The sequence below is a fragment of the Arachis ipaensis genome, chromosome B05, assembly GCF_000816755.2.
Source record: "Arachis ipaensis cultivar K30076 chromosome B05, Araip1.1, whole genome shotgun sequence".
Classification (NCBI taxonomy): Eukaryota; Viridiplantae; Streptophyta; class Magnoliopsida; order Fabales; family Fabaceae; genus Arachis; species Arachis ipaensis.
Window position 1 is genome coordinate 136,083,884 of NC_029789.2, and position 23,316 is coordinate 136,107,199.

At 32.7% G+C, this 23,316-nt stretch overlaps 1 protein-coding gene and 4 long non-coding RNA genes across 9 annotated transcripts; all 5 read right to left on the reverse strand.

The window, feature by feature from the left end:
- Positions 303 to 1,494, reverse strand: LOC107644336. Its single transcript, XR_001621304.2, has 3 exons — positions 1,154 to 1,494; positions 935 to 1,000; positions 303 to 851 (listed from the first exon to the last, which is right to left on the reverse strand). It is a non-coding gene; the product is annotated as an uncharacterized LOC107644336 (long non-coding RNA).
- LOC110262588 lies at positions 1,976 to 2,252 on the reverse strand. The gene is made up of 2 exons (XR_002347396.1): positions 2,123 to 2,252; positions 1,976 to 2,039 (listed from the first exon to the last, which is right to left on the reverse strand). It is a non-coding gene; the product is annotated as an uncharacterized LOC110262588 (long non-coding RNA).
- LOC107644337 lies at positions 2,376 to 4,562 on the reverse strand. Its single transcript, XM_021124003.1, has 5 exons — positions 4,451 to 4,562; positions 3,960 to 4,202; positions 3,554 to 3,784; positions 3,167 to 3,238; positions 2,376 to 3,079 (listed from the first exon to the last, which is right to left on the reverse strand). Exons 1-5 carry the CDS (start codon positions 4,560 to 4,562, stop codon positions 2,376 to 2,378), a joined length of 1,362 nt encoding a protein of 453 aa, XP_020979662.1.
- LOC107644338 lies at positions 7,775 to 8,302 on the reverse strand. The gene is made up of 3 exons (XR_001621307.2): positions 8,234 to 8,302; positions 7,988 to 8,138; positions 7,775 to 7,839 (listed from the first exon to the last, which is right to left on the reverse strand). It is a non-coding gene; the product is annotated as an uncharacterized LOC107644338 (long non-coding RNA).
- On the reverse strand, positions 12,050 to 15,890 carry LOC107644339. Of its 5 annotated transcripts, none has more exons than XR_002347398.1 (8): positions 15,699 to 15,889; positions 15,472 to 15,618; positions 15,116 to 15,199; positions 13,679 to 14,973; positions 13,544 to 13,579; positions 13,193 to 13,449; positions 12,713 to 13,079; positions 12,050 to 12,411 (listed from the first exon to the last, which is right to left on the reverse strand). It is a non-coding gene; the product is annotated as an uncharacterized LOC107644339 (long non-coding RNA). The 5 variants fall into 5 exon arrangements; XR_001621311.2 differs by having other exon boundaries at positions 12,713 to 13,449; positions 13,679 to 13,849; positions 14,866 to 14,973; positions 15,699 to 15,888; XR_001621309.2 differs by having other exon boundaries at positions 12,713 to 13,449; positions 13,679 to 13,860; positions 14,866 to 14,973; positions 15,699 to 15,888.

Consider the following 23,316-nt stretch of genomic DNA (forward strand, 5'->3'; position numbering starts at 1 on the left):
TACAACTAAGCATGTGAAGACGGGATAATAGCAATTTCAGAGACTTGTTTAATGTTTGATTATTAAAAGTGCTTCTTAAATAATCTAAAATTGCAGGAAGAGTAAGTAATATAAATATATAATAATTTATATGAATAGCTGAATAACGTGAAGATTCATACATATATACACCGTACCGTACAAGGAGTTACAGAATAAAAGTGCTTCTTAAATAATCTAAAATTGTAGGAAGATTAAGTAATATAAATATACAATAGTTTATATGAATAGCTGAATAACGTGAAGATTAATACATACGTACCGTACAAGGAGTTACAGAAGCGTTAAGACTTGAGAGTTGAGACTATGTTACTCTTACTCTTAAGGTATGTTGTACAAGAAAAGTGATTTCTTGCACACTTGCTTTTCTGATGTACAAAAACTCAAAGTATTTCTTTATTTTCCTATAACTTTAAGCAATCAATTTCTGGGAAGCAGCCAGTTCAACTGTTAAGATGAAAGATGATTTGCCAGCTTCTCTCAGATACCGCACGTCTCCATTCATCAGCTTCAACAACTTTCTGCTGATGGGCAGACTAATACCCTCCTCGGATTCTTGTCCCTCTCGTCCGAATATTTGGTTCAGTAATGTTTCCGGAACACCAACACCATCATGTGTTATGTTGCAAAGATATAGAATGGCAAAGACTACCAAGAAATGGCTATAGTCATGTCATCCTCTACCAACTACCAATTTAGAACTGAGAAGATCACAATATGAAACAGGTTTTTTGACCCTTTCTCTTCTTTTTCTTCTGCTTTGGAGGCTGGAGAACTACTTTGATGGCCGCATCAAAAACAGCCTTCACATTCTGTATTCAAAGGCAGATATCGTTAGGGACGTGATATTATCTAACCTTTGGAACTTTTATAGATGTAGAGAACATATATGTACCTACTGTGTTTTTAAACTACATTCGATGTAAACTGGAGCACCGATAAGTTTTCTCAGTTCCTCACCCTTCAACAAAGAGAGAAAATCAGATCACTAATGTATAAAGTAAGCAGATGGTCTCTCTTATGAACACCAACTAAAGGCTAAAAGGCAATGAAATAAGACACAAAGCGATAGCAATGGATATTGGTAATGGAAGCAATGAAAGCTAGGAAGTACCTGCACTGTGGTGATAGGCGCTGCACCAGGATGATCTTGAAAAAACTGCTTATCATCCCAAAGATCTACACAAGTCGCATATTGGTTGTCAAGAAATGCCCAAGCAAGTTAATAATGACACCTTTACAATGAAAGCATTAAATACATATAATTAAGTTAGCACTATATATGAGAGAACAAAAATTCCAAAAGAAACTATATGAAAAATTGAGACCAAAGACAAAATTTTCAGAATAGAAATTCTACTTTTGTTATTGACTATCAGAAATGGAAATTCTAACGAGTCAATAAGAAAAGAACTTATGGAAACACCAGCTCTACCACGACAAATTACTCATGTTAGGTAGTAGCAATCTTCTGTCACTTTAAACTTCCTAATACTGTTCATAAATCAAGGTTTTTTCAAGATTTATCAACATCCATTTAGTTTTTAAAACAATCATTACATTAGCCTTTTAGTTAAACAAGGAGGTAAAGGGAAAAATTAAGAAAGCATTCCATGAAATAGTTTGGTATATCTGAATCAATTCTTGATTAAAGTCATGATTTAGGTAATCTTCGAGGATGAACTTCCTTCTCTAAACCACTACTGAATAACAAGCAATCAAAGGGAAAAAAATAACAGCAATGACATTGGAATCCAGAATCTATTCCCCAACTTTCTAATAATGAAAGAAACACAGTATGAGTAAAAGACAGCAATTAGTATGATAATAAGATGAAACTTCACAGGATCACGGAACTACTATCATGCTGAAGGTTATCAGGTAGATAACAAGGGCATCAAACATCAAGAAGGTAAAGAAAGAACAAGAATCTAACCAAGTTTTGTTCCAACAAGAATAATTGGAACACCAGGAGCATAATGCCTCAACTCAGGAATCCACTGGAAAAGGAGGAAAAGAAAAAATTAGTCCAGAGTAGAGAGAAAAAAGAACAATAATAATAATAAGTATATACCAATCTTACTTTCTTGGCAACATTTTCATAGCTAGCCCTGCTTATAAGAGAGAATGCTAGCAGGAATACATCAGCTCCTCGATAGCTTAAAGGTCTTAATCTATTGTAATCTTCTTGGCCTGTTCCAAAATAATTGAAAAAAAAAGGATAAAATGGTGAATAGAAAAAAGACATACCCTGCAGTGCCATGTCCAGCATCTTCTTGACTATCTCTGCTAAAAAATCCTCAACCAGTATAAGTAAATCCTTTCCAATAGCTTCCTCAACTGAAAGGCCTGTCAACTTCATTTTCACCAACACCAGTATCCAAAGGGACTATAATTTCAACTTCTTCAACATCTGTTTTGATCTCATCCTTTCCCTTCAAACTAGTCCCCAGTTCAGATGTAAAAATGCAATCTCTCATATTTTCATCAGCATATATCTTATTTTCAGGCAATACATCGGGCATCACTTCAGCTTTATGGGGATCTGATACAGTTGACAAGCCAACATTCATTGCATCCTTAACTGCCATTTTAGACTCCCCTTCACATGTTTCACCCACAACAGCATCAGAAGGGGTTATAATTTCATCTTTATCCTGATCAGACCTAATCTTGTCCTTCCCTTTCGAATTAGTATCCAATGCAGCAGATGTCAGACTGAAATCTGTTACATTTTCACCAGCTTGGATATAATTTTCAAGCAATACATCTAGCATGGCTTTAGCTTTTTCAGGACGTGATTCGAATGACCAACCAAAGGTAGTAGAATCACTAACTGTGAGGTTAACCTCATCCTTTCCTTCCGAAATAGTATCCAATACAACAGATCTCATATTGCAATCTGTCACATTTTCACCGGCATTGACTGTATTTTTAGGCAACAAATCCGGCACGGCTTCAGGTTTGCTGGGATGTGATTCAGTTGACAAGCCAAAGATATCTTTACTATGGACAACAGCTGATTCTTTGGCTCGTAAATCTGCAATGGAATCAGATAATGATGTCGCAGTGGATCCTGACAATTGATCTTGCAATTCTGGTAAGTTTTCCTCTTCAACCCTTTCACCTTGCAAAATTTTAGTGTGCTGATTTTGACAGCCATCCCTTGACTCAATAGTTAACTGACTCTCAACCGCATCTGTGAAATGAATTATCACACACTATTGAGCCACAGAATAAAAATACTAAGTGACAAATTAAGACAAAATTGTAGGGCTGAAAGTCTGAAACCTTTCTATAAAAGTTCTAATGACTAGTACTAAGTTGAACAAATCCAATTCAATGTGCACAGATGAAGTGAATAAAATTCATTCCACTAATCTCACAATCTATATAATCATTCAAAATCTAAAGAATAAGTTTCCTCTAATTTTCAAATTTTCAGGCACAAGTATTTTACTGAGCCATAAAACTAAGAGAACATGTGATTTAAACCTATCATCTTAGTTCTTACCATTAAAATCACTGTCCTTGGAAGACCCTGAAAATTTTGGATCATCTTTGCCGTCCCGTTCTAAACTGGTACTTGAGTCCAAACTACCTTCCTGCAGAGATTCCGTAACTCCTTGACTATCTGAAACATCTGCAACTGCATTTGAAAACACCTCATCTTCTGATCTATTTATTTTATCTCCAATTCCACTATCATCCTTCTCCTTGTTGCCTATATTCAAGACCTCTGGACCTGACATAACCGAATAAACAGAATATCAGCACAAACATAAAACAACCTAGCCATTTTAGAACATAACACTAATATCAAAGACCATTTATTCATAAAAAACCATATATTCTCACCAAGTCAACACACTACATTAGACACTGCATATTTACACTCTGGAAAAAGAAGAAAAAATCACCTGGAGATTTTTTATCATCATCAAAACCATGTCCATCATCTGAGCTGTTTGAGCGAGATTGTTCCTCGGAGGAACACAGCTTGTAACCTTCAATGGTTCCATAGATCTTCTTGTGAGCACGCCTGTGCTTGGCACTTGGATGTGGATTCGGGAAAGGCCATCCACATTTGTGACAGAGATGAACTCCATGACTCTCATGCCCTATAGACACCAAGGAAAAAGAACAGCTTAAAAACATCCCAACTAACAGTTTAACAAATTTAATCTTTCAAATGACTCCAGATATAATTTCCATAACCAAACAACCCAAAATCTCAAAAAGACGGGCACTTTTCATAAGGGGGAATAGAGTTTTCATATAAAAAGCATTAGTAACTAGAGTTTTCCTATAAAAAGCATTGATGATAATAATAATAATAACAACAACAACAACAACAATAATGATAATTACAACAGTTTCTGCTCAAGATATCAAGATCATATTAACTAACCTTTTGGATCATTGATAGCCTTAGATCCAGCACAGCATAGTGAAAGAACTTGAAGCCTCAAGGATAACTTTAGAATAGACGGACTCTCATGATTATAAAAGAGTAGGGTCATCCCCGCAAGAGAAACATGCTTTCAAGAAAGACGATGCCACTGAACTAAAAGAGTATAAAAGAACAAAATTTCAATCACCAAAAGAGTATAAATTCATACATAGTCAAATGGAGACATTAAATAATCCGACAAACAAATACCAACACAAACGTAAACAAAATATAATGTCGTATGTCACTAGACGGTTCATATGCCCACAAGAAAATAATAAAAACAAAAATAATAAAAAATATCCTATGTTGTAAATCTAATCTTGTGGAAATTCATAATCATCATGATGGTGATTATCATACAGTTTATTAAGATTTTCAATGGCATTTTTTTTACCCTATAGCTGATCATATTATGATTCTTTAACACGAGTGAGACTGCAATCTTCATGCGAACCCCATCATCCACCTAATAAAATTTGAATAATTACACATTAGGCTTAACTACCTAAATATAAAAGAAAGAACGAAGGAAAAGATTAGTGCATAACATTACCTTTATGTTAAAATGATCATCTTCAAAACAAGCTATCATCCAACTTGCAACCCACACACCGGCATCACTCCTACATATCGAGGAAGCTATATTAGAGTATTATATAATTGCATAAATTTCATATCAATAACTACTAATTATACGATCTTACGATCCAGCTTCGAGGGTTGGAAGGCCTTCTGGCTCTTCAAATTCAAATTGTGAAGAAATCAGATTTGGAGTGGTCTCAAAGTCATAGAATGAACGATCTTCCAATACATCGCCTAAATAAATGGCTTGTTTATGTCTATGTTAGAGTTTGCTTTTTTAGTCATATATGTAGATAATTAACAAAAAAAAAAGAAAATATAGTTACTAATTTCAAGGCTGTCCTCTTTCGCTTGAACTGTTTTTCAATGGGTAATGGGTCTAGCAAAATGATTTGTCTTTTAACACGATCAATCACTACGAGGTACCAGTGTTCATGACCTTCGTCAGTAGTTTCAGATATAGGGATAAAGGCCTAATCAAGAGAAAGTCATTTTAGTTATTAAAATTATTTTATGCCAATATTTGCTAATATGAATTTAAAATGATATAAACTTACTCTTTTTAAGCAGTCAACTTTGCCCAAATAAACATATGTGATAAAAAGTGGCAGACGGTTGGGATCCAATTTTGTCTTCTCTGACAGCTACATTATTTCAACCACTAGATTTACAACATAGGATATTCTTTAGGTTGTGAATGAAAATTTGAAAATTAGAGGAAACTTATTCTTTAGAGGAAACTTATTCTTTAGGTTGTGAATGATTATATAGATTGTGAGATTAGTAGAGATATATACTCAAGAAAATTCAGAATATATTTATAAAGAACAATTTATTCTCTCTTTGGACATATGTAAGAACTAAATGCAAACATTAATATATACTTATGATTTATGATGATAATTAATAAAGCAAAACAACTAAAGAAAAAATGAGACATTAGAAGAACAAAATCTGTGTAAAAATTCCAGGATGATATATTGAATAACGGAATAAAACCAACTTGCTATTTATAGGAGATATACTAGTTCAGGTTTTCTCTATTTGTTCTAAGGCTTCTATTTTAGGAGCTTCCTTAACACTGAGATTACTAATATTTGGTAGTTGAAGAGTGCAATGGAAGAAAGCAGAAGTTTGAAATACTTATTATAGCCATGGATTTGCAACAAGAGTAGAAAAATTGCTGATGTATCAGAGAGTGAAAGAAATTGTAGGTCAAATATCCTGTTTATTTTTGAAGGTATCAGAGAGTGAAAGGAATTGAAGAGAGAGAACAAAGAGAGTGAAGGAATGCTATTTTTGATAAGAATGAAAACTAGTTGATATAAGTTGGTGAGTGTGTATTTATACAAGGATTAGTGTCTAACAAACTAAACAAATGTATAACTACTTCTTAAAAGTATAGTGACAGCTATCATAACCTCTAACTAACTTTCTCTAACTTGACTAATATCTCTAACATGCTCCTTCAGACTGAGGCTAGTAGAAGCTTTTGCTAACAAAAATAGGGATTTTTTTTATGATAATGATCTTGATCTTCTTGGGCATGTAAGCCTAAAGGTTATTCAACTTAATCTCACTGTATTTTTGTTTGCAGATTCCAAAGTGATCTCACAATTCAAAAGTTCAATTTTCATGTGCTCTAGGCATGGAGGCTGTGGTGTGAAGAGAGGCCATTGGAGCTTATAGATGAATCATTAACTGACTCAGTTGCTGCAGCAGAATCTGAAGTGCTAAGATGCATTCACATAGGGCTTTTATGTGTACAAGAGAGACCAGAGAATAGGCTAGACATGTCAGCCATAGTTCTAATGCTGAATGGTGAGAAACCATTACCAAGGCCAAGGGACCTGCTTTTTATCCACATCAGTTTAGCTTTTCATCAGGGAATTGTGCAGTAAATTCAGCTAATAAAATTTCTGACATTGTTAGATGCTAGATAGTTTATTTTAGAGTTTAACATACTTTAAGGCAAAAGAAAAACGTTCACTCTAAATGTATATATCATTACAACATGTTCTTACTTATAATTATACATGTTCTTATAATTATACCTATACCTCATTGAGTGCACTTTCTTGTCTATTATATAGTTTCATTTCTATTTAGATTCAGGATCCACCAAAGGGATCTTTTTCTTACGCTTCCTTCTTTTACTTTGTTCCTTCCTCTGAATTCATTTTTGGGTACTTTTCATATTTTTGTGTGCACTTCTTTTCAACTTCAACCCCGTTCATAGAGTATAAACCAAATAGGCATGACTCATAACCAAAAAATATCAACATTCCACACCATCCCTGAATCATAGTTACAAGTACTCCTATTCAAGCACTTCACAGTAGTACCAAATTTCATTTGAAGCATTTTGCTACTGTTATGAGAAATGTCATTTATTGTAAGTTGAATTGGCCAATTATCAATATCATCCTTGAGCTTAATGTTGAGATCCTGCAGAATAAATTTTTAATCAAATTCTAACGCGCATGGACCTGAGTAACCATGAGTTCATTGTTGCTTAATGTAGAATGGTCACCAACCACATCTCTCTCAATAAAGAACCCTGGCTTCTTTGGCTGAGATAGTTCCCATTCACTACTCAGCATCATAAGCACATATGACATGCTTGGTCGATCTTCTTGATTTTGTTGCACACATAGTAAACCGACATGAATTGTTCTTATGACTTTTGGCAAATTAATTGAGTCTCTGATCGATACATCAACTATTTCTAAGCACTTGCCTTTGGCTAAAAGTGTCCATGCCTTATATATATATATTCATTCAGATATTTAGATATTGTGATAACAACAATTAGATCTTGTCTAATGAGAATAATTTGACTAGATAGATGATGCTACTTGATTAGAAATGTAAATAAAAATTAGGGGCAAATGAAAAATTAATTCTTACATCGGCAAGAAGATTAAAGTAGTGGTCAATATCGATGAATCCTTTATTTCGCTTCCCACTAACTATTTCTAATATTAGTACACCAAAGCTATAGACATCAGATTTTGTTGAGTACAGCCCACCAACTATGTACTCTGGTGATAGATAGCCACTGCACAAAATATCAACATACAATTTCAAATCAAGAAAAAATGATCTTATTCATTCCTATCAACATGTCATATAAATGCTTACTTAGCCACTTACTAAGTTCCAACAATATGTCTTGTATTTGCTTCGCTTTCATTTTCTACAAAGCTTCTTACTATTCCAAAGTCTGAGATTTTAGGATCCAATTCATCATCTAAGTTCTATGCCATTGAAGAAATATTAAACCAAATATAAGATTGATAATGACAATCAACAAAGAATTAAATAGCAAGTATTTCTTTCTTTCATCGCTGTCTTAGTTCCTTAAAACTCTCTGGTTTGCTCATCAATTTTACAGTGATAAACTAAGAGTCATTAAGAGAGACAAAAATCTGTTTAGTCAAGAAGGTAAAAACAATTCAAATTTAAGCTAGATAAGTAACAAGGATCAAATTCTTTGTAACATTACATGCATATTTAAACCAAATGCTTATTTCTGCTATTGACTACTAGGAAAGAGTTAAAACAGTACTATTAATTTGGTTTCAACTTTCAATAGGCATGCAGCTTTTCAATTTTCTTCTGAGTTTTATAAAAATGATTTGTAACATGCTCTATGAATTATAATTAGCCAAACTTCAAAGATTTAGAGTTGTATTACTAATTATGATATAAATGAAACACTCGTATATGAAATAACATCAAATAGCGTGCTATGGTGAATCATAATAGATGCAGTGAAAAATCAAGAATCAAAAATCAAAGAACAGAATCAACTCAAGTACAGACAAGAAAAAATAGAAGCATTAAAAAATCATAACAAAAATCAAGAATCAAGAATAGCAACCAAGAGAATACTAGAGAACTGCAGAAAATATGCCAACCAAGAATCAAGAAATTTAAAAATCATAACTAAAATCAAGTACTACAATACTTAGGAACAAACTAGAATTAACTCAAGAACAGAACAAAAAAACAAATAGAAGTAGTGAAAAATCAGACCAAAACAAATCAAGAACCAACCTAAGTCAGAGACTCCATTCTTGATGATGCAGACAGAGAGTGGCAGAGTGCAGGGAGGAGTGGAGGAAGACGCGGTGGCTGCCAGAAAGGGAGAGGTGCTGGACGATGGCGGCTGGACGGGGCTCGACGATGGAGGGCGAAGGGGCATTCAAAGAACTTCCATAGAGGAGAAAGACGCATCGTTTGCCCAGTTGAGCGATTTAGCCTTCATTCTCCTTTAGGCTCCTTAAATTCCGTGGGTGGCTAGCTACCGAGATCAATGCAGTCAATTATTGCTAGGATTTTTCCGTTTTGGTGTGCTTCAGAGGGGAGGGAAAGTGCTGAATCCTTCTCCATGAATCAGATCCCAAAGTATGAACCCTAGAGTCGAACCTCGAGGTAACGATGGAGAAGCGTTGATTTTCCAACGACGGCAAGTTTCTGAACTTTTCGATGGACGGATTCCAGAGAAGGAGATTTCTGGAAAAGGTTAAGAGACAGAGAGAGAGGATAGGAAGAGGAGAGAAAAAGATGAAGAAGACTGAAACCTTTAGAGGCGTGAACGAGAGGGTTTCTGAACCCAGATGAAGAACAATTTTGGTTTTTTGTTTTTTAATATGTTTAACACAGATGAAGAACAATTTTGATTTTTTATTTTTTTAATATATTTTTGTTTTGTTGTTTCAATTATTTGAAACTATAAAATTAGGATTAATTGAATTCTAAAATTTGATTAATTTAAAAGGGTATTTTTGTCTAATCAAATAAAAGAATAAATAAATATTTTTTATTTTTATTTAATTAAAAGGGTGTTTTAGTAAAAGTGGTGATATACTATATATTTAAAAAAGAAAAAATTAAATGCTGACGTGAAAAATAAATTCTACATGTCTTATTGTTATTTGTCTATATTTTAAACGTATCGGTACGTATGAATTTATCATCGTACCGTAGCAATCACTAAAAAAAATTATTATTTGTATCCATTTGTTGTGCTATCCAAGAAAAAAAAAGAATTCTACAATCTTTTAATAAAAGTCTTATGTCAATATAAGAATTAATTAAAGGCATATAGTAGTGTTGTCTTAATGAGAAATACTAATTAGTTAAGATGAAAGTTCTTAATTAATGCCATGTTTGAAGACTACTTGTTACTTTCTTTCTCCTCAATAAATGTTTAATTTGAAATTCAAAATGACAAAATGGTATAATATGCATTCAAAAGTAATAATACGAGGGTGAGTAATTTAATAAATACAGTGTAAGTGTTTGAGAGAGTTAAACCCTATTTTGGTCCTGAGATTGACGAGTTATACTGATTTGGTCCTTAACTTTTTAATTGTCACAATTTGGTCCTCCAGATTAAAAAAAGTGCACCAATGTAATCCTTTATATATCTTCCGTCGCTAGAATTCAACACCGTTAGTGACGTAGCTCAAGTCTTGTCATGCTAGACATATTAAAACGACATGGTATGCGTTTTGGCACTAAAGAAGGCACTAAACGACGTCGTTTGAGGGTTTGAACAATACTAAAACGTTATACCCCTCCTTTTTAATATTGTTCAAATTCTAAAATGACATCATTTAGTGCTCTTTTAGTATCAAAATGTATAAAACGTTGTTTTAATATGTCTAATATGGCAAGATTTGAGCTATCTTACTAATGGCGTTGAAGAGGGACTATATTAGTGCATTTTTTAAAATCTAAAAAACTAAATTGTAACAATTAAAAAGTCAAGGACCAAATCAATGCAACTTGCCAATCTCATGGATAAAAGTGACTTAACTCGTGTTTGAGAGTGACCGAAGTAGTCAACTATATCATATATAGTGTAACACTTGGTGTAAAATGCCAATATTATATTGAATAAAATTTTTCCTTTTGTATCTTTCTTTTATCCAATTTTTCTTCTGCTATTCATTTTAAATAAATATACTAAAAATTAATATTTTTTTGGGATATTTTCTTTTCTCTATCTATCGTAAAATACGCTATATATCACAAATTTACAATTAAGTCTAAAGTCAAAACTGTAATAAATGAATTTGTTATAACTTTACATATTACTTTGTTTTACATAATAGTATAGTAATCCGTGTCCTTTTGTAGCATTCTATGATTCTAGAATCAAATATACCATGTTAAGCAAAGAAGACATAAAAAATTAAAAACCATTAAAGGAAGGAGATGAAGTATAAGAAAAATTTAAAATATATTTTATTTTCAGTCAAAATTTCAACTGGTGAGTAGAATAGATGGAATTGAAATGTGTACATCCATGACTGAATCAATTGTTGATTGAAAGAAAAAGAAAAGTGTAGATAGTGATACTACTATATACTTAATTTTTACTAACATTTAAAAAATATTACTAAATCATATTAAAATGTTATTTATATATATATATATATATATATATATATTAATTAGTAACATTTTAACAAATGTTAAATATATTCTATATTACTAAAGAGTTTTACTAACATTTTTTTAAAGATTTAATAATAATTAATAAAAATATTGCAATAGATCTTCTATAGTAATATTATGAGAAATATTACAATAGACCTTTTTTGATAACATAAAGAAATGTTACAATAGATATATTTTGTAACACTTAGAAAAATATTACTATAGATATTTTTTGTAACACTCAAAAAATATTACAATAGATATTTTATGTAATACTTAAAAAAATGTTACCATAGATATTTTTTTGTAATACTTAAAAAATATTACAAAAGATCTTTAGTAACATTTTTTTAGTTATATTATACTATTTTTTATTTTATATTATCCACAATATAAATATACTAAAATTAATTACTACAACATGAAATATTTCATTAAATTCATAAAATAAAATTTTATAGCTTCTTTCATTAATCAATAATCATTGTACAAGTTTGCTTTATGATGCAAATAAAATGAGAAAAGAAAAAAAATACTTATACCACTTAAACTCTATGAACATTCCATATAAAAAAGAAAAAAAAAAGTGATACATAGTACATAAAAAACTTGGTTATTATACTAATCCTAGAAAAATGTATTTATCAAACATGTCTTGGTTCACTCCTCATTCAATATCAACATACAAATCACAAAATAAAACGATGAAAAAAATTAATGAAAACTTGAAGACTCGACAAGAACAGAACTTGCTTCCCTCTATGTAGACCCATTTTCATGTGCAGAGCTTTATGCGACATAAAAGATGTTGAGTCACTGACTTTATGTGACAATCTCAGACATAGATAGGATCTTGGTGACCACTTGTTAAGCAATGCCTGAAAATAATTTGAGAAACAATCATAAATTGCAAGAGCATAAAGTCAGGTAGTTATGTCACAAAACGTGTTCCAAGTTAATGCTTGCTTTAGTAACTCCAAAATCTAAAGAGACAATGCCAATAAAGGGAAAAAATCATCATAGAAGAAATTGATCGAAAGGTTTTTAGCACCTTCATCAATCATTACATATGCTTTTCAGTCTTTGGTTAGATCGATAATAAAAATAGGATGATGAAAATTTAACGGATGCAAAATATACTTATGATTTTACTCATAAAAAAAAAAGAAGCAAAGTTACCTCCTTCAAACCAACATTTTTGATAAATTTTTGTCAAATTGTTGAAATCTTTGTAGCCAAGCTGGACAAGTTCCTTCACAAAGATTCTAGGAGAGCTTTAAAGCACTTTCAAATCATCAAAAATCAAGTACATGGCTTCTCCTTTAACAAATGCTCCATCCTCATGATGATGAGTAACTTCACTACTGGAATCATTCACCATTATCTTCAGTTCTTTGTTCATCGAGTTCCCACATTTGATGCAAGTAACACCTGAAAAAGCACTTAACAACAAAGAATTACTTCTCTTATAATAGTTACTACAATGTTTGGATGTTCCTCAATGAGTTCATGTTAGTGAACTGCAGAAATGATAGTCCCACAGAAGCTGAAACATGCAAAGAGCAATTGTCATCAAAAGATATATAGACGATTGAAGCATAGATAGGCTCCAATGAAATTGAAGGTGAAATGAATTAAACGGTTGTAGCTTATACTCACCTACAAGACCAAATAGAATGCAGTGTGCAGCTGAAAAAATAGGTAAGGGTATTGATGGAAAGAAAGCTCCAAATTTTTCTGAAGAGGTATATTGTGCTTTTTAAGAAAAAATCATGAAATAAACTGTCAAAGTAAATTTAGTTAAGACTAATGTTGCCCCACAGTTTACTACTCATCTAACATTGAGAAGAATATCATAAAGCCCACTGAAATTTGAATGACCCTTTGTCAGACCCCTTTTCTCTTAGTTGCTGGTCCTGTTATGGGAATCAATAAATAAAAGACAATTATACGAAAAATACTACACATTTATTATTAGTATTAAACTAAACATAAAACATGATTACTTACTATCATTATCATTAGCTTGGGGTGCTAAAGCTGGTCCTATTATCAAGAATGAGAAAGTTTAGAACAGAGAGGAGAGAATTTCTAAAAGACATTCATCTATTCATTCAATCTAATCTTATAAAAGTGCAATTTCACCATTTCTTAGAGTGTGTTGATCCCAATCTGTGCATGTGTGTGTGTGTTGAAGAATCATTGTGAACTTAAGAGCCAATGCATAGCCAAACTCAGCGTATTTTGAGAAACTAAAACTTGTCGTGTTCTTCGTCAGTCCATCTCTCTCTGGACTTGGTAATTCAGAAATAGAATCTGTGTAAAATCTGAAACTTATGTGGCAAAAATTGAAAGGAGTAACCAAAATTAAATAGGTTGAGCAAATATTAGATAATAAATTTATCAATTAATCTGGATGTAGTAATAATTTTTATTAGTTACAAGAAGCTGCAAACAGGGAATGAATGATTTTGATTTTAAGTGTAGAGTTGTGAAGATGAGGTAAGGTGAGTGCACAGCACATGCTTGATGAATTGATCACTCAAACATTGTAGAATGCAGAGTATCAAAGTGAATAATAGGGAACAATTGATAAATTAATTACCTCTTTATTCCAATAAATTACTATATTCCTATTTATTATTATTTACCATTTATCTAAAATATTTTGGTAAATGATAAAATTATAAAAGTATATAACAAAATTTTTAAATTTCTGTTGTTTATTTTAAACTCGTAAAAAGAAATTAAGATCTTAAACCTTCTATTTCTTTCTTTTGTAACTCATGAGCACACTCTTCAATTCATACAAAAATGTTAAAGTGATATATATTATGAACAACGAAGCAGCCAAGATATTTGAAGAAAGAGAATATGTTGTGAACTGAATGGCGTATTTACCACATGTGGTGAAGAAATTAAAGTCCATCATGTCTTTATTAGGAAAGAATAATTCTTAAAGAATAGCTCTTAAAAATTATAGTCATTTTCTCTCTGATGGCAGCTTGTTTGTAGCAAAATGGTTTCATTTCCTTAATTTTTTTGCATTATTTACATGACTTTGTTTCATCTAGAACTACAGAATCAATCAACTTTTAAATGCATTAAATTTCATCATCCTGGGATAGGAGCACATACAGTAAGTTCAATTGCATTGTCTATGTTCTTTTTTTCTATTTAAGAAATGGATAAAAACTATGCTTTAGCAATTCAATTTGACATGTAATAAAAATAAAGTAAACAGAAGGATTGTGAAAACTATATAACCAAAATCTCTACACGAAAACATTGGCGCGATGTAATCTTTAGAAGTGAATAAAAACGACACCTACTTTTGGAGCTGCTATAATTCTTTTGGTGCATAGCATTAGTCTGAGATCAAGGTTCTTAGCAGGACAGGACACATCTTTGACCATGTGGCGAACATAATTTAGTTCGACCTACAATTACAAGTGATATTTAATTTTCAACATGAGGATGAAAAAGGGATCAAATATACTGAAAGATGGAAATGAAAAAAAGCAAGTGTAACACGTTTTGCTAACATCTTCTAATCAACTAATCAAATCATAAACTTTTTACCTTGTAGAGCTTAAGCTTGTTCTGCTCCTTTATTATGTTACACTTGCAAGAAATAGTTGCTTCTGGTCAGTTGGCATCGGACAGCTAGATAATATAAGCAAGAAATTGGCAAAACAGAATGAATAATAATTAAAAAGACAGTGTAACTAAACTCATTTATACCTAAATTTAAAACCTAAATTCAAATAAAAAACTTAATTAAAACCTAAATTCAAAACCTAACTACTAAATAACCAATTAAAAACCTAAATTAACTAATAATTATACATCAAATTAATTACAGATTAATCATCTAGTAAAGATTAAAGAGGATTGAAGGAGCAAGAAGATAACTAAACAAGAGATCTGGAACTCACCAAGTCGTGGGATGAGCAACGATGGAACCGGCGAGAAGACGACTGCGGAGAAGACGATGGCACAGGCGAGAAGAGAACGACACAACGACAGTGTAGGCGACGAAAGGATGAACCAGAGGCGAGAAATTACATATGCATGATTCAGATCTGGATCAAAATCAGTAAGAGATGAGAAATTGAAAAACTGAGTGAATAGAAAAAAGTTAAAGAAGAGAGAAAATGCTTACCAAAATTGAGAGGAGAATCCAAATCTGAAGAATGATTCAGATTGCGATTGAGATCGAGGAAGAAGATGAAGTGCAGAGGAAGGAGATGCGAATGCCATGGAACTTGGAACTTAGAACTTGGAAGTGGTTTTCTCTGCTGTGAAGAACGTGAAAGAGATTAAAAGATAACATCTCAGTATAATTTTCACATGTTTACACATTTAGTAACATTTAAATCTAATTTTTTTTCTTTTAAGAAAAATATATTTTGTAACATTTATTTTACAAATGTTACTAAAAATAAAATTTTATTAGTATTACTAACATTTTTAAAATTGTTAGATAAAAAGTGTTAGTAAATGTCTAAATTCTAGTAGTGTGAGAGAGAGACAGTTCGAGAGAGGGGAGATTGGAGACAAAACTGCCTTCAGTAATTAATACATTATTGATACATTTCACTTAACCATTACAAATTTTGTTGTCACATATATATACATACATGTATGTATGAATAACTAATTTTCCTAACCTGGCTATGACAAACTAATTTGTATAATTTGCAAGCTAACTATCCAACTAACGTTCTCCCTCAAGTTGATAGTTATGCATACTGTCATAATTTAACTTGGAGTAAAAACTGTAGTCTAACTATGATGCCATCTAACTAACTAACATTCCCCCTTAAGTTGGAAAAATAGAGAATTCCATATCACTAACTTGCAGTAAGAGAAGATGTTAATCATCAAGTAACAAAATCACTGGTACCATTCCCCCTCAATGGAGGAGCATACACATTGAACAGGCCTAGCTTGCTAAAACAGTTCTAAAAAGGACCAGGTGCTAAGGCCTTCGTGAAAATATCCACTATTTGATTTTTGCTTGAGATAGGTAGCAATTTAACTAATCTAGACACGACTCTTTCTCGCACCACATGGCAATCTACTTCAATGTATTTAATCCTCTCATAAAACACGGGATTCGCAGTAATATAAAGGGTAGACTGGTTATCACAATAAAAGGGAATAGGCTAAGTAATAGAAATATTAAGATCATGTAGAAGATAGGACAACCATTGAACCTCACACACACCAGCTGCCATGGCTTTATACTCAGCTTTGGAGGATGACCTCGCTACAGTAGGTTGCTTTTTACTTTTTCAAGAGACCAAAGCATCACCCAAAAAGAAGCAATACCCAGAAATTGACCTCCTGATATCTGGACAAGATGCCCAATCAGCATCAGTGAAGCCTTTTAGACAAAAGTTGTAAGAGGTAGGGAATAGAAGGCCAATAGCAGGGGAATGCTTAAGGTATTTCAACACACAAATTGCTGCTTGATAGTGAGCTGTTGTGGGAAAATCCAAACACTGACTTAACTTGCCAACTGCTTAACAAATATCTGGCCTTGTCGTGGTCAAATACACCAATCTCCCAACCCATCTGCGATATGCCGAAATATTGTTATATAGAGGTGCAGTTGATCTGGATAGTTTTGATGTATACTCTATGGGAGTGCTAACTGGTTTGGCATCATTCAAGTCATAGTCCTTCAACAAATCAGTGACATATTTTCTTTGACAAACAGAGATACCTTTGTTGCTCCTAGATATTTCCAAGCCTAAGAAATATTTGAGATCATCTATGTCGTTGATGCTAAATACTTTATCTAGAGCCATCTTTGTTTTTCTTATTTCATCTTGGTCATCCCCTGTCAGTATTAAATCGTCCATATAAACCAAAACAACAGTAAAAGACTGGACATATTGTTTAGTGAAGAGAGAGTAATCATTGATGGATTGCTTGTACCCCAAACTAACTAACATTGAAGTCAGTTTCACGTTCCATTGCCTGCTGGCTTGTTTTAAGCCATAAAGAAACTTTCTGAGTTTGTAGACTAGGTCTGGTCTTGGTAGATGAAGGCCTTTAGGGGTTCGCATATAAACCTCCTCATCTAGATTGCCATGTAAAAATACCGTATTGACATCGAGTTGTTGCAAATACCAGTTCTTAGCTGCTAAAACTACCAAGAGAGTCCGAAGGGTTGCCATCTTTGTAACGGGATTGTATGTGTCAAAAAAATCAAAACCAGGAGTTTGGGATTAACCTTTTATAACTAACCAGGCCTTATGATGCTCAACGGATCCATTAGGCCTCAATTTCATTTTAAAAACCCATTTATTACCAATTTTAGACTTGCCATGAGGAAGAGGGGTGAGTTACAGCTTCATAAGATGAAGGTTCAGATACATTTGAAATAGCTCATGACAGTGCCTTGTGGGTGGATGAAAGTTTATGGTATGATATGCAATGTAAAAGAGAATACAAGGAAGATGATGATTGTGCAATAAGAAGTTTAGAGGTTTGCATGCATTGAATATCAGCTAGGTGGCATGGTGTTTTATGGATCCTTGAGGACATCCTAAGTGGAGTACTGGAGTTAACGTAGGAGGTTGTGTGAGAGCCTTTGTGTGAGTCCTCAGTGGTATGTGAGTGATCTGATGACATAAATTTTGTGAAATGAGAGACATTTGTGATGAAATATTGGGTGAATTGTGATTATAGTGATGTTGTGGTGTGGTATCATAAGCCTCAGTGTATAGAAATGGGTCAACGGGCTTAGCACATATTGTGTAAGATATAGGAGCTGTGGGAGGTGCTGCCTCAGTGAAAGGCAGACTTGACTCAAAAAACACGACGTCTCTTGACACAAACAATTGGTTGCTCTGTATATCTAAAACAATGTTACCTTTGGTCCCTTCTTTATATCCCAAAAAAATACACTTCCTGGCCCGTTTATCAAGTTTCATCCTACTAGCTGCAAGTGTCGAGATATAAGGGAGGCAACAGAAAACTTTTAAATGTTTAAAATCTGGTTTGGTGTTAAAAATCATTTCAAAAGGTGTTTTATTTTCTAAGATGGAGCTTGGCAATCTATTAATCAAATGGATAACATGGGTGACGGCTAAGTCCCAATAGCAATTAGGGATAGCAGAGTGGAATAGAATGGATCGAGCCACCTTCAGTATGTGCTGGTGCTTGTGTTCTACTATTCCATTTTGTTATGGAGTTGCCACAAATGACCTTTGATGCAATATGCCTTTGGCTGCATAAAAGTCATGCATTAAGAACTCCTTCCCGAATGCACTTTATAGTCTTGTGAAATTGATTTTCAATGAGGGTTACAAAGTTTTTAATCAGTCTTTCTGCCTCAGATTTTAATTTAATAAAAAATATCCAAGTGTATCTTCTGTACTCATCTACTATAGTGAGAAAATACTAATTACCATCAGTAGAAAGAACATTCAAAGGACCGTAGATATCAATGTGTACAATGCTATGACTAGTAAGAAAAGAGAGTCTCTTTTGTTTAGCAAATTGACAAGAATCGCACGGCTTTGTAGCCACAGTTTTATTAAAGTTTGAACTAGAAATTAAAGGAAACAAATCATGTAAGAGTTGCAATTTATTGAAAGGAACATGGCCCAATTTGAGGTGCCATAGTTTAGTGTTGTGCATTGTGGTGTCATGTGAGCTGCATTGAAGTGTATTGTGTATGGTGGTGCTGGTGTTTAGTGTATACAAGCCATTAAAGTAATCAGTTGCTCCAATCATCTTCCATGTTGGAAGGTCTTGTATCTCACAACCAAATTTGTTAAAAACAAATTGGCAGTCAAGTGATGCAATGAGTTGTGAAACAGAAATTAAACTGTATGCAAAAGATGGAATGTATAAGACATTTGTAAGGTATAAAGATTTTGAGAAAATGACACGACCCGCAATAGATGCAATGATGATTTGGTTGTTTAGTAATCTAAATTTTACTGGCTTGATTTTATGGTACGAATCAAATGCATCTAACTTATATGTCACATGTATCATGGCTCCAGTGTCAATGACCCAAGAGTCATTGTGCTGTGAACAAATTGACATGACAACATAGTGATGCTCACCAGGAGTGGGGTCATTGGCTGGAGCAACTTGATTCATATTATGATTGACCTTGGCTCCATGATGCTACAAAAGGGCCAGTAGTGCATCCTTTTGCTCTGGAGTAAACTTTGCATGTGAAGATTCCTCCTGATTCTCATACAAGCTAATTGGTTCACTGCGATCATCATCCTCAGCAGTGAGATTATTGATTTGGTTCTGTTTCTTGAGATGTGGAGGCATGCCATGCTTGTGGTAGCAAGTGTCGATGAGATGTCCAGTTTTACCACAGCAAGCACAGAGCTTAAAATTTTCTCTGCCACCTGGACCGCATTCTTGACCTCCTCTCCTGCCTCGAGATTGAAAAGTGTTAGATGAAGCAGTGTTCAACAAAGGGCTCGGCTCAGCAATGTCAGTTCCTAAGAGTTGCCGTTTCTATTGCAACATCATTGAATAGGAAGAATCAATGGAGGGAAGAGGGTTCATGAGCATAATGTTTGATTGAGCACCTCCAAATTGTTTATTGAGGCCCCTCAAGAATTGCACCACAAAAGTATCCTTTCGATAGTTGCTAACTGTGTCAAAGACACAGGTGCATTTTGGTGTGCAATTGCACTGTGGGAGGAGTTTGAAAGTTTCCAAATCTTCCCAAATTCCTTTGAGTTTGGTGAAATAATGAGTGACAGAGAGAGATCACCTTGCTTAATTGAGAACAACTTCTCTTGGAACTCAACAATCTTGAAGACATCCCCTTGATAAAATAGATTCTTGAGTTCTTGCCATAGATCCTTGCCTATACCATTCTCCATTACACTTTGAGCAATGTCACTGCTCAGAGAAAGATGGATCGATCCAGGAGACAACAAAAGTATTGCAACGATCCCAAACCTCAAACAACGGGTCATCTACGGGTGGCTTTGAAAGAGTACCATCAATAAAGGTCAGTTTATTCTTTGATTTAAGCGCTAATAGCATATAGTGTGACCAACTGTGATAATTTTGATGATTGAGAATCCTAGAAATCAAAGGGTTACATGGACTGTCTGCTGGATGAGCCAAATCAAGATGAGGGCTCACAGTTAATTTCGTCAATGCGGATTGCATACTAGTGATTTGCGCCACAATTTGGGCCAAAAGTTGGAGATGAATGTTTCCAAGATTCGGGGTGTGATTGGAATCCATTGGAGCAGGAATTGAAATCTTTGATCAATGAATCTAGTAAATGACCGATTTAGAATCTTCTTCCCTTAGTACCGTTGATTGGAGTTCTCACCGCAGCGAAATCATAAGATCGTGGAGTGAGGAACTCTGATCAAACTCTATGGTGTAGGTTTAAGGAAAAGGAAGAAAGCTAGGGGTAGGAGAGTATAGAGAGTACATAGAGACAAAGAGAGTATAGAAAAGAAATGAAGAATTCAATCCATGGAACACTCATCGCACTATGTTAAAATTGTTGTGTTCTGCATCCATGACTGAATCAATCGTTGATTGAAAGAAGAAGGAGATTGTAGAAGGTAAGAGGGAGACAGTTCGAGAGAGAGGAGATTGGGAGTAAAACTGCGTTCAGTATATTTTTTATACATTTCATTTAACCATTACAAATTCTGCTGTCACATATATATACATATATGTATGTGTGAATAACTAATTTTACTAATTTGACTATGATAAACTAATCTCTATAATTAGCAAGCTAACTATCTAACTAACAATATGAGAAAAAAATTGAAAAAGCAGATATTAAGGGCAGTGCTACGGTGCTGAAGGCTTTTTTCTGTACGTGATGAAAATACGTGGCTGAAATTGCTTCTATACACGTGGTTTATATGTTGAGTCCAGTGGAAACAATTACTGAATCGAAGACAGAAGCATGATAAACTTGTCACTTCAGGTGTTATAATTAGTAAAAGTTAATGCTAATGTTAACATTGTAATTTGTAGGCTATTTTTGGTGGACCTAAAAGTTTTGTACAAAGTGATTATGGGTCTCTTTTTTTCTTTTAAATTCAAAAATAGAAGTGTTATGGGTAGTTTTTTTAATCCAAAAAAGAGGATTATGGATAGCAAAAAATAAAGAAAAAAAAATCTATTCCTAAAAAATAAAACAAAAAACACTTGTTCTTGTCCCAAAAAAAAAAAAAAACCATGATGATGAACATAACAGTGATGACATGAGCTGAAAAAAAGTGGCAATAATAATAATAATAATAATAATAATAATAATAATAATAATAATTAGAGAATTATGTTTAAGATTTAATAAACATCACAAATTATTTGACTTTTTGATTTAGGATTTAGAGTGTGTTTTGAGTGTGGTAATTTTTGTGGAAGAACAAATTTTTTATTTAGGATTTAAATAATAACATATATTTTAGAATTTTATTTTTTAGATTTTATATTTTGAAAAAATTGAGTAATCTTTTTTTAACAATTCAATCAAAATGTCTCTTTTTCTATGCATATTAGTAAATAATTATTTAGAAATTTATTTCTCATATAATTAGAAGCTAACTCTTACTAATATTCATAATTGAAAAAGTTCTTTAAATTAATGCAGTTACTACCGGAAAAGCTCAAGCTAATTTCAAAAGAAGATAAATAATATTCTTTCGAATTAATTTCTAACAAACAACACCAATTCATTTAAACTGAGAATTGATCATTTTAATAGACATCTAATATAAAATTCTTAAATTGACTATTAAATATCAAAAGTTGAATAACAAATTATTATGGGATCAAATTCAATAATTTAACGGAGTAAATAAATTATTATTATCTCTGCCTAACAATATTCATTTACTTTTTTTCTAAAATCATCTAACAAAAATTTGTTCTTCCACAAAAATTATCACACTCAAAACATACTCTAAATCCTAAATCAAAAAGTCGAACAATTTGTGATGTTTATTAAATCTTAAACATAATTCTCTAATTATTATTATTATTATTATTATTATTATTATTATTATTATTATTGCTAGTGTTACTCTTCCTATAATTGCCACTTTTTTTCAGCTCATGTCATCACTGTTACGTTCATCATCATGGTTTTTTTTTTTTTTTGGGACAAGAACAAGTGTTTTTTGTTTTATTTTTCAGCAATAGATTTTCTTTTTCTTTACTTTTTGCTATCCATAATCCTCTTTCTTGAATTAAAAAAACTACCCATAACACTTTTATTTTTAAATTTAAAAGGAAAAAAAAGATCCATAACCACTTTGTACAAAATTTTTAGGCCCACCAAAAATGGTCTACAAATTACACCGTTAACATTAGCATTAACTTCTGCTAATTATAACACCTGAAGTGACAAGCTCATCATATTTCTGTCTTTGATTCAGTAATTGTTTCTACTACACTCAGCATAGAAACCATATGTATAAAAATAATTTCAGCTACATATTTTCATCATGTATAGAAAAAAAAAGCCTTCAGTATCGTAGCACTGCCCATACATATATAGGTAAACTCTAGTAAAATTATGCCATGATGATTATATGAAAGTTATATTAGAAAAATAATAATTTTATTTTTATTTTTGATAATTTTAGATGAGATGAATTATTTAGAATTTTTTATGAAAAAACTTGAATAATATTTAGTGACACATGAACATGTTGAATATAATGGAATGGATGTCTCTCATTAGTTTTGTTATTATCTGGTTATGGAAAGATAGTTAACCTCATGTAGTTTCTCCAAATCGA